Source organism: Amphiura filiformis, unplaced genomic scaffold (assembly GCF_039555335.1).
Source record: "Amphiura filiformis unplaced genomic scaffold, Afil_fr2py scaffold_44, whole genome shotgun sequence".
Classification (NCBI taxonomy): Eukaryota; Metazoa; Echinodermata; class Ophiuroidea; order Amphilepidida; family Amphiuridae; genus Amphiura; species Amphiura filiformis.
Genome location: NW_027305508.1, coordinates 647,817 through 663,618, shown reverse-complemented (window position 1 = coordinate 663,618; position 15,802 = coordinate 647,817). Strand labels below are relative to the sequence as shown.

Here is a 15,802-nt window from a genome sequence, read left to right as displayed (position 1 = left end):
ACTAAATAGCTATCTAACAGTATTATAAATTATCAACGAGTATTAAAGAGATATTAAAGTATTGGTTTGTAAGTGAAAACAGTGTTTGGTGTGTATGTTCAATGAATCCCAGGTTAATTCTGCAAAGTAGGGAACGATCTGTCTCAAATTAAATAGGCCAAGAATTCACTTGTCAGGGCGAACTTTTGGTCAAGACCCTACATATAATTATGTTAAGAAATGAGGTACATTCTAGCGGTACCACTTTTCTTATCATAAATAATGTACCACTTGTCTTGAATCACTGAAATTACAGTGTAGTAACTGGATTCCTTGCCCCTATAATATACATAACTTTTGGTACCAGTGTGTTATTATTTTGTGAGAAAAATGCAAAAATAGTCACAAATTTATCAAGGGGTGTTATGCCACCTTAAATGAATATTGATATTGTTTGACAAATGGCTCATAGTGCTTGATCTTGTCACTTCTGTTTACATGACGACGATGTTTGAAGTACTGACAATAAATTTCATAAGAGTTATTGGTTGTCTTCTTTATCATGCTGTGATGAGCTATTGGTGGTTGAACCATTGGTATATTTTATGCATCTTCATCTGAAAAAGGAAAACAAAAAAAGAATTTTGCATCATGACTCAAGAACAATATATTTCAATAGTCTGACACAAGGGAGGTTACTCGGTACAAATGACCATATAAGGATGTGCCGCAAACCTGGGGCCACATTTTTTGCCATTGGTATCAATTGCCCCTTTTCAAGGTTATTTTGGCATAATGAATATAGCTTAAAATGTTAGGACTGATAAAAGTGATTCCAGTTGAAAAGTTTTATTATTGCAAACTTATCTGGAAACTTTAGTAAAAACTGCACAATTTTGTTTTAAATTTGGGCTTTAGATTATAATGATGGTCCACTTCCTTGACTCTCCCTACTAAGACCAGGGTCATGATATTCTGATATTGACAAATTTACACATTCCCATTGGCACTGAATCCATCAAATATGTCCTTATAGTCTTAAACTGAATGTTTCGAGTTTGCCTCAGATTTTACAGCTGTCCACAATTTCTTGCAATTTCAGACAGGGATAACTTATCACATCACTGGCAAACTGAACTTTAACATGTACAAGAAGAATATGATTCTTATATTATTTTGCATTAAACCTTTGATGTTGAAACACACTGGTCTCTGATTGGCTGCTGTTGTTGCCACGTGGAAATTTGCTGAGGCGATCTGCTGTTGCCGAGTGGAAATTTATGAAAGAACTTGGTGCCGTACGCGTTGTTAGCTCCGACTTTGCATAACATCACATTAGTGCGCGCTTGTCAAAAGTTTACTGCAAAATATTAGAATCCTTGTAGCCTAGTAGTAGACCAAACTTTACCATTCTACTAACAAGAACAAAACTGAATACCTGTAACTTTGTCAGGAGCGAGTATATAATACCATGTTTTACTCATTTATGCCCAATTAGTGCCCCAAATAAATTTGCAGCAGGCGCTTATTAAGGATGGTAAAAATATGACCCGTAGCATGCATGGCACTAACATTGCGACTCAACACTCAAATGATTTTAATGAATGAAAGTTTCATCCAATTTCATACTAATACTTCTATGAATGGGGGGGGGGGGGACAAGTCCACAGGGAGAACTATTTTGACAAGGTGTGAACTGGGTCAGATAATGGCACCTTCATTAGTCAGTTTATCATATAACTTACCATCAGCATCGTCATCATCCTCATCTTCTTCATCATCATCATCCTCCTCTTCATCTTCATCACTGCTGAATGTGTTGTCTGGGATGTCATAGATACGAATAACAGGCTGAAGAAACAAACCAAATGGATCATTAAAAGTTAATCAATATCTGTTGATATGTGATAATATTAGGACAATGTTAGCTCCATATCATTATAAAGTAGGCACCGGAGTTTCGCGCGATTTAAAACGGCAAAATGCGCGGCCGGTTTTTTATCAAGCGCGAAAATTCAAGTCAAAAAGCGCGAAAATGCGTTTTCCAGTATTTAAATTCACGATTATGACGATACACACGTACCCCGGGCATTGCCGGGTCTACACCTCATCAAATGTTGATTGTTAAAAAAATAAAAGTGCATTTTAGCGTGATATTCCATCTCCGTTCGCTATGATAATTTTTCTCATTTCTGTGTCAGTTTTGGTCCGAAACGTGGTCAAAAACAGGTGCAAAAACATGAGCAAAGTCTGTCAATCTTGAGCAATTTTCGTTCGTTCTTTCACTTCCGCATTTCTTTTTTAAAATTAACGTGTTGTTGATGCTACAAAAACTAAAACACGCGCTACCACAAATAATACGAAAAAGGGGTTATCATTTGGATTTTGTCTTTAAAATTGCTTTTATTCATCGTAATGTAGTAAAATGGTATTCTGCTCATTCAATTTAGTGGTGTGCGCCTGTAAGCTGTTATTTTTAGTAGTAACCTTTGACCTTGATTGCACGTGAATTGGAGATGGCTGCTTGCACGAGTGTGTTTACAATGTGAAACTTGATTGGAAAACCGTTTTATACACGGGAAAATCATATCAAATCATAATAATGAGGTGACATTGACATTGCAGAGGAATATTGTGATTGCAGAGCATGATTTGGGACGATTGACTGAGTGATTTTTGTGTGATTTTGTACAGTAAGCTTAAACATTGGAGATATTGAGAGTACTTTCATCATGTTCATATTGTGATGTTAATGAACCAAGAAAAGAACAAGAACGTTGAATGATTATGTACATATTGTGTGAAGTCTCAGTTACTTTTAGCCATCACCACCCTGGTCTTCTATCGACCCAAACTTAACCCGCCATCGCCGCTCGGCCCGCTCGGGATCAGCAACCCCGTTTTGCCAAACATGGTGGCAGCGGTGGGATTTTGTTTTGTTGGTGCATGGATCATCATGGATGAGAACAGGATTATAAACATGAGACTGATGAACTCAGCACATAACCTAAATGTGGTGGCAAACACGTGTAGGCGATAAATTTCACCGAGAACTTCTTCCAATGAGTAAAAGACTCTGCTCTTGTTGTTAGAAACATGACATGGACATCAGGTACAGAAGAGAACTAAAAGTGAAGATTATGACATGTTAGGTCGGGGATTTGGAGAGTTTTGTGTGTCGGAATTGATAGCAGGATTGTGGTACCTGGATATTTTGTGATGTGGAGAAACAGTAATTTTTGGAACCAATTATCGTTCAGTGCTGGCACCGAGTGGAGAGTATGCAGTAGTAAAGGTGTTATTAACTAGAAGTTGAACTATGCAGAGGGTGGTGCTGTTACGTTGTGATGGAGCTAATGGATGTTTACCAGATTCTGGTTGAGCCGTGTGGATCTCAAGGAATTACGACAAAAAGTGATGAGGGAGTTGCTGGATGGAGTAAAATTAGGAGCTGGTTTCCAGAGAGTGTTGCTGTTGGTGGCAAACTGTCGCGTGTGAGCTGAGTGCAGAGGAACTTAATGGGGGAAATGAATGGTATTTCGCGGTAGATAAAAATGTGTGTGGCTGACAGCGAGAGAAACTGAAGACTAATTAATAAATAATTTGGATCCGGAAGTTGGGGTCAAGTGTGACTGTGGCTCTGTGTAATTCTAAAGTTAGTTAAAAGCGAACATGGACATGTCTTCAATGTGAGGAATGTAGTAGATATTTGAGATCTATTGCAAGGCGCAACAATGGAAGAAAGACTGACTTGCCTATTTATAAATATGTGTTGAATGTCATTACTGAACTAAAGTGATAAACTGTAGATTTGTTATATAGATGCACATATAGACATTTATTATGAGATTGTAACTTAGGAAGGAAATTGCTCGCACCGAAAATCTGTGGAGTGTTCAGCACGTTAGTGAATGCATTATAGACATTTACTAGAAGATTGTACTGGGAGAGGAAGTCACTTTTGTCTTTTTGGGTTTTGTGTGCAACTGCGAGAGTGTTGATCTTCAACAGCTGGGTTCATTCTTGTTGCTTGTTAAAATGTATTCTAAATGTTTCTGATACACAATTTCAAATTGTAATCATTTTTTTAGATAAGTATTTCAAGTTTCCAGTCTTGCCTTAACTGGTTGGGCTTGAGACTTGAAATTTGGTGGTTGTCCTCTGTCTTGCTTTTATTAGTTGGATAGTTGACTTCCAGGGGAAAATGTAGCTTTTCTGAGTGATCAATCGTGTACTTTATTTTTTTTAAATTATTATGTGATATTATGTGCCAAACATTGCTGTTTAAAGACACATTCATCGTTGATACTGCTCTGTAGACATAAGGGCAGCTTTAAAGTTCTTGGCAATGCAAATTATTTTACCCAAATTATTTTTTCTTGTTTTTGTTGTTTCTTGTTTTGGACGCGCTGGGTCAGCGCTTGCGCGAAGGAGGGGGTTGTGTAGTAAAATGGTATTCTGCTCATTCAATTTAGTGGTGTGCGCCTGTAAGCTGTTATTTTTAGTAGTAACCTTTGACCTTGATTGCACGTGAATTGGAGATGGCTGCTTGCACGAGTGTGTTTACAATGTGAAACTTGATTGGAAAACCGTTTTATACACGGGCAAATCATATCAAATCATAATAATGAGGTGACATTGACATTGCAGAGGAATATTGTGATTGCAGAGCATGATTTGGGACGATTGACTGAGTGATTTTTGTGTGATTTTGTACAGTAAGCTTAAACATTGGAGATATTGAGAGTACTTTCATCATGTTCATATTGTGATGTTAATGAACCAAGAAAAGAACAAGAACGTTGAATGATTATGTACATATTGTGTGAAGTCTCAGTTACTTTTAGCCATCACCACCCTGGTCTTCTATCGACCCAAACTTAACCCGCCATCGCCGCTCGGGATCAGCAACCCCGTTTTGCCAAAGTAACAATAATACTAATAAAAGAAACCTAGATTATTTATGAGAAAATAAACTTAAAATATTAAAAATTGAATATTGTCAGGTTGTGATAAATAATTAAATAAACATTAACCGCACGTTAGAGGCACGTGCTTGGTTGTAAACAAATCAATCGGGACTTCCCCACCATCAGGCCAGCGATCGTTCGAAAAAAAAAAAAAAAGTGCACGATTTCCTGACGTTGCATTTACAAATATTGCAGAATTTACTTCAATTCTCAGCAGGTGGGTCAAAATTTTGGGGCTTTTATTATCTGGATGCAATGACGCACACTAACGGGAAGCCTGTTATGTTGTAAAAAGGTTATTATTGGTGAATTTACATTGAAAAGTAGTGTGTTTGGCAAAATTCTCAAAATTCATGATGGACCACCAAAATCGCGATGGACCCCCAAAATCGTGATTTTTTGCGCTTTTTGCGCGATCGCGCGAAACTCCGGTGCCTATTATAAAGGGTTCACAAATTCCAAGTTCCCCCTAGGACTTATTAAAATAATCGAAAAGTTGATGACGAAATAAACAAATTTATATCAAAGGTATTGGTAGCATTTATGTTTCACAACCTTGGTCCAATTTACGATATCACAAAATCAGTGCACTCAGTCACATTGGCTCATTATATAAGAAAAGATGTAGTTTGGAAAATTGTACTCTCACAATGCATGCACAATATTCTAGACTAAACTTTAGAGTGTGCAACTTTTAAATCTGCATATTTTCTTACATAATGAGCCATTGTGACCACATCATTCCCCCATGCACCAACATCTGACATTGACAATTGGCTTTGTTTACATTTTGAGAGCGTGTTGAAACACCTAAACTAGGCTACCAATATCATTTATAATTCCATAAAAAAACGACTTGATTTATGTTAAAATCTTGGGAGAACTTGTGAACCATTTAGTAAATACTAAAATCCCAGTTTCAGTGGATTATGTAATGGTAATATGGGATCTATTTATCTATTCCAGCACCAGTGACACCTTTTTAATTTCCCTGGACCTTTGGATGTATTAAAATAAGTGTTAACATTTTACTTGGAAAAATCAATATTACAGGGCTGTAGTGCTAATGTTTAATCCAGTCCAGTGAACATAGCCTACCCAGGAAAATATGCATGAGGTGTCGGAACAGATACTAATTATAAACTCATGATTGTCTCAGACAATAGTGTTATCCTCATATTGATATTTACCTCAGACAGGGATAACTTGTAAACATCATAGACAATCATCACCTTATGAAGGGAGAAAGTACTGCAATATTTAATTTGGGGTATTTTAAGTCATTTAAAGCTCAAACCTGTAATATGGGTTCAGGAGAACCTCTTACGATGAGCTGACTGTATAGTATAATTGAGCAAAATAAATTGAGCAAAAGTGACGTAGGGTGCCAATTTAGCTGGTTGCAGTATGGAATCATGCATGGTAAGTTAATCGCACTAAATGTACACCATACGCATACAAGGGTTGTCTGCTGGCACACTTATAGTGCAATCGCAAAAAAGCACTGACATCACTACTAAACTTGGGATAAACTAAATCATAGAATTAGCACATTAAATGAATGAGGAGTCCATACAAATTTAAGTTTTTCCTACCTTGGCATCATGAAGCTCATGTAAACATGTAACTGATACATAATAAACCGAGAGCAGAAAAAATATCAGGACTTAGCGGGATTTGAACCCTGCACCTCACGATTACTGGTCAAGAGTTATACCACTGGACTACCTGAGTTCACAGCAGTTGGTACAGGGGCAATCTCACCTCGTCACAGTTGATCATGAGGTCCAGGGTTCACTGGTGATCAGGAGTTCAAACCCCACTGAGTCCTAATTTTTTGAGCTCTCTCAATGTATCATGTGTCAGTTTGCCGAGCTTCATAAAGTCATGTAAATCATAATTTCTAAGGCTTGCATCATTTGCTCCTGATTCCTCGCATATATTAATTGTACCTCACATTGCTTTATGCCCTCGTTATTTTTCTTACCTTGTTAGGATCCTTGAGAATGAGATATTTGCCTTCCTTCAATCGGAAGCATTTGTCTATGATACAGCGCAGTATACCCCATGCGTTGTCCATATTCAAGTTGATCTGTGCGGCCAACTCGCTGGGTTTAAACTGCTGGGAACCGAGGATGACATGCTTGGAAGAATCACGCGGGTTCACTCGGGATACGTATCTGTAATATGAAAAATCGTTGTGAGAATTTAATAAGTGGCTGTCACAACTTACAGGCACATTACATATTCAAATGGTTTGCAAGTGAAAAGATTCTACACAACTTGTATTAAATTTTAGATGCATAGATAAGAGCACAATTATTGTGACCCAATCTGAATCATTCAGGCTAAAGTTGGAAATTTTGCAAATTGAATTACTACCATTAATAACTTGCTCGTGCATACACTTAGTGATGTTGAATCCCCAGGTATCTTGAATACTTGGTAGCAAAGTTATGAACCTTTTATATGTCCATTTTCTTATGTTTTTGATTGTTTGATTTTTTCTCCTCACATTTTGCCTGTATCTCAGTTTCATTATTGCCGACTTTAGCCTGATTGGATCGGATCTGGTCATAATTATCAATACCAAGGAATGATAATCTGGTCATAATTATCAATACCAAGGAATGATGACCCACTTGGCAACGTCAATGACTGCAACATCTGACATAAATCAGGGAAGGCTTTGATATTAAATACCATGAATGTGTCAATTAGACAAATAAGTACTTGTGACAACAAAGTAGATCTTTGCTTGGCCAAGTGTACCTTTTTACTTTTAAGTGTCATCAATAATGTAAATGTTTGTCTCAGAAAAAAACACTGGTTCTCCTCATATTGATAGTTACCTCAGACAGGGATAACTTGTTACATCATTGACAAACATTCAATTAACAAAAACTAAGAAACATGGAGTCATTCGCACTGATTGAATAAGTTTGATTCCCCATCGCATATCCAATAAGTTTTATATTGGCACATTTCAAACCTTTAATTTCACATAGGTAGCGATAAAATACAGCTTCCCACTGTTTTCAAAATATCCATATGGTGGGCAGAAATTGGGATGATCAGAACCAATGTCCTCCATGTTAAGTCCATGATTTAAAAGCCAATATCCTTAATCTCTTACCCAAACTTAATGTGGTCTGAACCAGCCAACAGTGCACATGCAGTCCATTTGGAGAGCTTGAAGCTGTTGTTCTTGAGTTCAGTAGCAAGCACAGCACCACGCTGAGAGTCAAGCTTCTGCCTCCATTCGGGTGTGTTACTCACCTGCAAAACATCAACACATCAAATCATACATTATTAACTGAAGAAAAAAACATAACATCATTATACTTTTCATTCTTTCCCTGATCACAGTGCCCCCAAACCATTGCAAACTTCTTACATTTTACAATCATAGCCACATTCAAACTTGCATTAACCACTGCCTGTGTCTTTGGTCAGTGGGTGGCGAGAGAATGATGTCACAAGGATGTAATGAATAGTTAGAATGGGTGTAGCTAGGACTAAATAATAAGACCATTATACCATTTTCAGTTTGTCTCAGTTACATCAATGCAATCCTCACATATTTCATCTAGGACCTGGATAACTAATATATACATCACAGACAAACAACAGAGATTCTCTTTGGACATGACAAGGACTTGGATGCAATGTGATAGCCGCTCACTCTAGGCATATATAGTGTTGCATGATGTAATATATAGTGTTGCATGATTCTAAATATGTCAGTCATGGAGTTTCTAGATCTGGAGACCATCTTGCTGTTTTGACTAGTGTTGATCTCTGGACTTCATGTCTCGGTCTCATACCCCAATCCTCTCTGTTTCAAGGTCTCAGACTGCGTTGCTGAAATGCCATCACTGGTAAGTGTAATTATTTGCAGGCTATTTTGCTTAATTATCGGTCCGTGGGGTTGGGGATTCCATCAACAGGTTGAGTTGGGTCGGGTTGTTTTTTCAACGATCAAGAGAATTCAGTCCAGGTCCATGGCAAACATGTCAGTATTTATATCCATAAATACAACAATGACAAACAAAGTTTAATATAACTATAATTTCAAAAGGTCTTGGTACTCTGCTAGCTGCTGAGTCGTGAAATAACAGTGCACAGTTACAGCCATGTATGTACTGTAAGTCTGACTCTGCTCAGTTCACCTAATTAACTAGTCATGCTGGTCTTGATAACTGACCGGTCTGGGGAGTGTTGTGGATCTCCAGGTTGAAACTGGATACCGCCAAGGCGGCTCGGGTCAGGGACATTTTGATCATGTCGTTTTACACTCTGGGCGAAGAAATAAATGATGGGGACCGACCAGGTCATTAGCCATTAGGTTTATTTGGATCAGGGAATTAATAAAGTATGCCCTGCTCATCTTTAGTTGGATATGGAACAGCTGCGCATCCGCAAATACACCCTGTCCCACAAAAATGTTCTGTCTCAGCTATATCAATGCTATCCTCACATATTTCTTAGGACCTGGATAACTATATAATAACATCATAGACAAACTCCAGTATTCTCTTTAAACTTGATCCTAATGTGATTTGTGCACACCACAAATATGCAGGGTTTTAGTGTTAGATCAAATTTGTGACTTGGACAAAATTATTATTAGGGATGACCAGCACAAGAACCCACACTTTTGGACACCTTTTATGTTTACCATGCAAGACTGAACACACACACAGTCTCAATGGAGCTATGCACACAGAGACAATCTCCCTACACTGACCAATGGATTTCACTTGAGTGCACACACAGTGCATCAGTAGTACCTCATATTAGCCTGTTTGTAATTTTGGCAAAAACATGTTTTGATGAAGTTCAAATATGCACCCCTAAATATCAATCAATAAATCTATAACTTGGGCAATCACCTAACAAGAAGTTCCCATCTACTGTAGCCAACTTCATGATTTAAGATACCAATAGTTTTCCCTCTACAGCAAGCTAAAGTGAAATCTACAGGTTATTTGTATAAAAGAGTGATTTTAATGTAAATTTTCTCCAAATTCCAAGATATATCAGGCGAGTGAAGTTTTTGTATACTATACTATATAAACTCCTCAAAAAAAGTTTGGAAACTTTCAAAAACGGTTGTATATCAGAAAATCTTGAAATCTATCTCCATATTGTTTCATACCAGCGAAAACATTGTTCTTCTCTGTCAACAATGATACCTCATTTGTGACGATAGCTTATTCCACGGCTGAGTAACTTGCTTTGAAAGACAGAGAGGTCTCAAAGAAAATGTGCGAAACTGGCCATTATGTGCGCTCATCTTATTGCTCTGAATGAATGAACGAGTGGTTTAATGCATGAATAAAAGAATGAATGAAAAGTTGTTTGCATGTTGAATGAAAAGATCTAGGATGGGATTAGCAGTTCTACTACTTGTGGATTCAAACAGATCAACGTAAGTCAACCTATCTTGCTGGTCACTTCTTCATAGTGGTCATTTGCAAGAAATTTCTAAGCAAACATGGTTCGATTACCAGACCTGGATAAGACTCGCGCTATTGGTCAGCTTGAGGCTAGCTGGCATACCTCACGAATCACGGCAACATTTGGATTTTCCTGCAGTATGATCTCCAAGCTAAAAGTCAAGTTTCGTCAGACCGGAGATGTGAAAGACAGACCCAGAAGTGGCCATCCAAGAAAAACAACGGCTGCAGAAGACCGGCACGTGAGACTGACAGTACAAAAACCGTTTTTCATGAAACAGTGTGGTATTCCTTATTCATGTTTACTGATGCAAATGGCGCAGACAATGACAGATTTGGCACATTTTGTTTGAGACCTCCTTGTCTTTCAAAGACAGTTACTCAACAATAAAATAAGTTATGGTCACAAATTTGGCGCCATTTTTGACAGGAAAGAACAACGCTTGTATTGATATGAAATAATATGGAAATAGATTTCAAATTTTTCTGATATAAAGCCGTTTTGGTAAGTTTCCAAACTTTTTTTGAGGAGTTTATATTTATCGAATTCCATGTGCAATTTCATATAATTTCACAACTATTTAGGGGTGCATTTTGGATGATTAAATTTAGACCCTCTTTAATAGGATTCAGAATTATGCACTACCGTAGGCCTACATGCACAGTATACTCTGTAATGACCATGGTAATATCTTAAAATTGCGCATGAAATTGGTTCAATATTGTTATTATAATATACAAAACTTGACTCATCCAATATAACTTGGAATTTAGAGAAAATTTGCAGTAAAATCAAATTTTAATGCAGATACACTCCATGGGAAACTGAGCACATGGATGCGTCTCATGTGTAAAAAATGTATCACCAAATTTTGACAACTTGTTATTTAAGTAAAAACATGTAATTAAGTTGATCTGTAATGACTCTAATTTTATGCAAGGTTTCGAATTTTGCACTTTTTGGACTTCGATCATTTTTGGGCCTTGGATGCAAAATTCGTAAACCTCACACAAAAAATCGTCATTACAGATCAACTTAATTACATGTTTTTTACTTAAATAACAAGTTGTCAAAATTTGGTGATACATTTTTGGTCAAATTCGCTCATAATTTTTCTTCCATGACTGCCATCTTGGATTTGTACAAAGAAATAAAGAACAAAAAGGCTATTTCACAAGACCAGATCTCCGAATGCATTTATGAAAACCCGTATTTATAAATGATTTCTTCTTGTAAGTATTTGTATGAATCATGTAATCCATTTTCAAGGGTTACTGAAAAGGCGTTTTGATAAGGATAATGAACTGAGTGCAATGCATTCGTCAAGATAATCGCACGCGCCGTGGAGTTATTGCATTTAGCTCGAGAGCCGATAGGCTCAAGAGCTAAATGCAATAACTCCATGGCAAGTGCAATTATCTTGACGAATGCATTTGCACGAGTACATTATCCGTCATACACTTTGAGTGTAGGCCTATTAAAACAATAGGCAATATTAATTGCTGCATTCATTATATTAGTTTTAATATTAGGGAAAATATCTTACATTTTAAAAACACCGTCAGGACATTGACCAGCTATGGTATCGATTGCGCCATACGTCATACTTTAGTAACTTATTCACGCATGGTTTGTAACCAATTGACTTTATGTTGTGATCATTTAGAGCACTGAACCAGTTCGAAACGATCGATTTAGATGTCCGACTAGTACTACGGTGAATATCAACTGGACTTTATAGCTCTATAATTTGAACTTTAAAATCTACTTATATTAAAACACACGACATTGGGATTTAACAATTTGTTCAGTATTATCATAGGCCTTCAACACATGTGTTTGAAGGCCTATGGTATTATAAAGCATGATCATGATATTAAGCGCTAGTGTGTGTTTCCCGGGCCCGGCTATGTTATTTTAGATATAGGCCTACATGTATTTCATTTGTAAAATGCTGAATATTTTGCAATGGTGTCATCTTGTATAATTATGATCCACCTGTTTTTGGCCCTTTTTAATGAATAGAAGCTCGATTATTCTCATTTGATGTTTGATTTATTTGAGGTCATTAATCATAATTTATGACAATGATATTGCCAAATAGGGTGCAACTCTACTAGTCTTATTACAAGACTGCCCTACCCCAACCCTAAACCCTAACCCTAAACTCCCAAACGAGGACTGGACTCAAGTCTAGCGAAGTTGCACCCTATTCGTAATTGTACCCTATTATAGAACACCGCTTGTAACTATACCATTTTAACACCACAGAATGTATATTCGCATTTTTTGATGGTATATATATCGAACAGACAATTATATAGTTATGTGACCTCTGTGTCGAAAGCGCCACCTAATTCTACTATATGGTTATGTGAAAGTAGTATTTCTAGTATTTGAGCCTGCACGTATTATCTAGAATCTATTGTTTAGCGTGCAGGTTTTAGATAATGCATTGTTTAGCGTGCAGGTTTATATAATTTGGGCTGTGAAGGGTAGTTCGCGAAAATAATGCACGGGAGAAGAATACATAACGATGAATAGAAACGGGCACTAGAAGTGTATTTGAAAATAATGAATTTGAAACTGGAAATTATTCAACTTTGTGCCATTTTTACTTGGTGTCCATAATCTGTCCAAACTGCCTATTCAAAACATGCATATAAAATTGGCCATAACTTCAGAACCATTTATCCTATTGAGGTCATTTAAAGACTGAAATGCTCCACTTAATGAGCTCTTTAATATAAGGTATGATTCTACAATACAGGAGAAACTTCAAATTTTCATGGTCATCCCTATTATTATATAGGCCTATAGTTTTGGGCGAGGTTCTTCAGTGATTTGGTGCAGTTTACAGCATCAACAAGGAAATGGGGTTCTGATTGCTAATTAACTCATGTCGTCGTCATGTCGGCACCTCATTCGCCCATCATACTGCATAGCAACACCTGATCTAGTTCTTTTTACGCGATAATCAGGAAGAGCAGTCTCATGCCCCTGAAGGACCTTATGGAATACTACGGATGTTGGCACTGCAAGTATTTATAAAGACTGGACATGGAAAATATTGCTTTTATTCATGTTTAGCCTGAGGTATAAAGGTGCAAGGTGTATCAGGTATGCAGCATATAATTACATCAAAAACGATGGGCTGGGTTTTTGCTACAATAGTAAGTTGCATTACAGAAATGTACAGACAGATGGGTGATTACTATGTATGCAGCATTTCAATATCTGCACATTATAGTTAAAGCCACCAGGATACTTAAAAAAAAAGATATAAACTTGTTTCAAATGCTGTATCCACCTACATATTTTGTTTGCTACAACAATGTATTATTATCTCCTCACCTTTGGGTCCCATTCATTGAGTGTTTTGATGTTAATAAATTGTGTCTCCCCATTAGAGCCAACCATTACACCATCATGTTCACATCTAGCTATCAGGTTGATATCTTCACCAAGCTTGTACTTACGATACCTACACAAGAAACATGGGAGAAATGGTTAATTGTGTGTGGGTGGTGTAAACTAGACTCAATCCATCAGTTGTCTACACTCTACATGTACTTAGGCTATGCTTCGTAGTGACGACGGAATAACTTACAGTTCATAACGTGTCAGAAAATAATCTCTCAAAACTTTGGTTGTGCGCCATTGCGCGACTCACTAGCGGAGCCTGTGTACGGTGCCGTTGCTACAAGTTTTAAAGTTCTAAAAATAACATACTCAGTCAAAAGGTCAATTTGGACACATCTGCACAATCTCAGTGCAACAAGAATCCTGTTGCAAAGTCCGACCCTTTTTCCCCACATAGTATTCTGAGTCGCCAACCCACAGTTGACGAATGAGGGCAGCAGTCTAGTAGAAGTAAACACTGGCAAACTAGGACATACACATGAGAAATCTTTGTGTAATTGCGGATGCACAGGAACTGCAGGTATCAATGGTTCCTGGATGGTGTTTCTAGATCCAAAACAGCAAAAGAACACATTTCTGAACTATTCTAGTTGAAATACACCCCCTATTGTTGAAGAAATGACATTCATCTTCTACAGAGGGAGTGTGATTTTCAAATGAGGTTACCTGAAAATTTACACCCCATGTGTGGGAGATTATCATGTCTTCCATAGGGGGTTCATAGATATCAACTGGAATAGCTCATGAGAGCAACTGACTGCAGGTCCATGGTAAGGCAAAATAAAATGCAAACATGTGTGTCCACAGTTGGATAGCAAAAACTCAATAGGGTTTGCCGGTGTTATCAATCATGAAAAAGCATACTTCGTAAAAAATTATCCAATTGAGTGATGCTTTTCATGCAGACAATGACAAATATGTCAAAATAAAGCCAAGTTTGCCTCAGACAATTACTTTGTTATCCTCATATTGTTAGTTACCTCAGACAGGGATAACTTATTGCATCATTGGCAAACAAATTACACAGGTCAAGTATATACAGGGTGTCCCAAAAAAAAGAGGCCCCACATTGCGCCCTCTTTTTCTCCTATTTCTGAAACGTTGATCAAATATATTTTGGTATGTAATGAAACCCTAAATCGTTAGCTTTAATAAACCAAAACAATTCTTTCAATCGGCTCACAATTTTTGAAGATATGCCCTCTTTAAGAAATGTACCCGTTTTTCACTCTGTCCACGGATGAGGTTTGGCTACATCAAAGATTTAAACGAAACACACGGTTAATGACATGGATAGATAATAGCATTAGTCTTGGGAAAGCATTCACTATAAGCGAGGATCACCAGCGTGCTGCATTCGCTCCGTGGACAGAGTGAAAAACGGATACATTTCTTTAAAAGGGCATATCTTCAAAAGTTATGAGCCGATTGAAATAATTGTTTTGGTTTATTAAAGCTAACGATTGAAGGTTTCTTTACATACCAAAATATATTTGATCAACTTTTCAGAAATAGGAGAAAAAAGAGGGCAATGTGGGGCCTCTTTTTTTGGGACACCCTGTACACTGCAAAATTCCTGGCGGCAGAGTGACTACATCGCACTGGAACTCTGAAGTCACTACCGCCGTCACTCCAGAATAACCTACCCTCTGGTGGCCTACAGAGTCACTACAGGAGAGTGACTACATCGGAAACAAGGCAGTAGGGTACTATGCCGCAGTGTCATCACGTAGTGATTACAACTGCTAGCCTCCGATGTGTTACCTGCTCGATGCCGCATCGGCGACTCATAATGTACACCAGCGACTAGATTCCGACAGTGGTCCACATCTTGTAGTCACATCAAAGTGACTTCCGTATCCAGTGCCCCATGCGTCGCCTGCTCGGTGCCCAGTCGGCGAACTTCAAGGTGACTACGCTGCGAAAAGGTCGTTGACCGAACCCTGTTATGAGTTCGACACTCTGGG

At 37.7% G+C, this 15,802-nt stretch overlaps 1 protein-coding gene and 4 non-coding genes across 5 annotated transcripts in view; all 5 read right to left on the bottom strand.

Annotated features, from left to right (window-relative positions):
• Nucleotides 1-236: 236 nt before the first annotated feature.
• LOC140144187 (eukaryotic translation initiation factor 3 subunit D-like) overlaps nucleotides 237-15,802 on the bottom strand; it is a 33,823-nt gene continuing 18,257 nt past the window's right edge. The window contains exons 11-15 of the mRNA XM_072166013.1: nucleotides 13,767-13,896; nucleotides 8,086-8,228; nucleotides 6,937-7,129; nucleotides 1,725-1,830; nucleotides 237-596 (exon numbers count right to left, since the gene is read on the bottom strand). Of these exons, the coding sequence (XP_072022114.1) occupies nucleotides 583-596; nucleotides 1,725-1,830; nucleotides 6,937-7,129; nucleotides 8,086-8,228; nucleotides 13,767-13,896 (586 nt within the window). The 3' untranslated portion in view covers nucleotides 237-582. The remainder of the gene's footprint in view (nucleotides 597-1,724; nucleotides 1,831-6,936; nucleotides 7,130-8,085; nucleotides 8,229-13,766; nucleotides 13,897-15,802) is intronic.
• Nucleotides 1,036-1,112, bottom strand: LOC140144201 (small nucleolar RNA R38). Its single transcript, XR_011857856.1, has one exon. It is a non-coding gene; the product is annotated as a small nucleolar RNA R38 (small nucleolar RNA).
• Nucleotides 6,098-6,176, bottom strand: LOC140144196 (small nucleolar RNA R38). Its single transcript, XR_011857851.1, has one exon. It is a non-coding gene; the product is annotated as a small nucleolar RNA R38 (small nucleolar RNA).
• LOC140144197 (small nucleolar RNA R38) lies at nucleotides 7,756-7,837 on the bottom strand. Its single transcript, XR_011857852.1, has one exon. It is a non-coding gene; the product is annotated as a small nucleolar RNA R38 (small nucleolar RNA).
• LOC140144204 (small nucleolar RNA R38) lies at nucleotides 14,771-14,851 on the bottom strand. The gene has a single exon (XR_011857858.1). It is a non-coding gene; the product is annotated as a small nucleolar RNA R38 (small nucleolar RNA).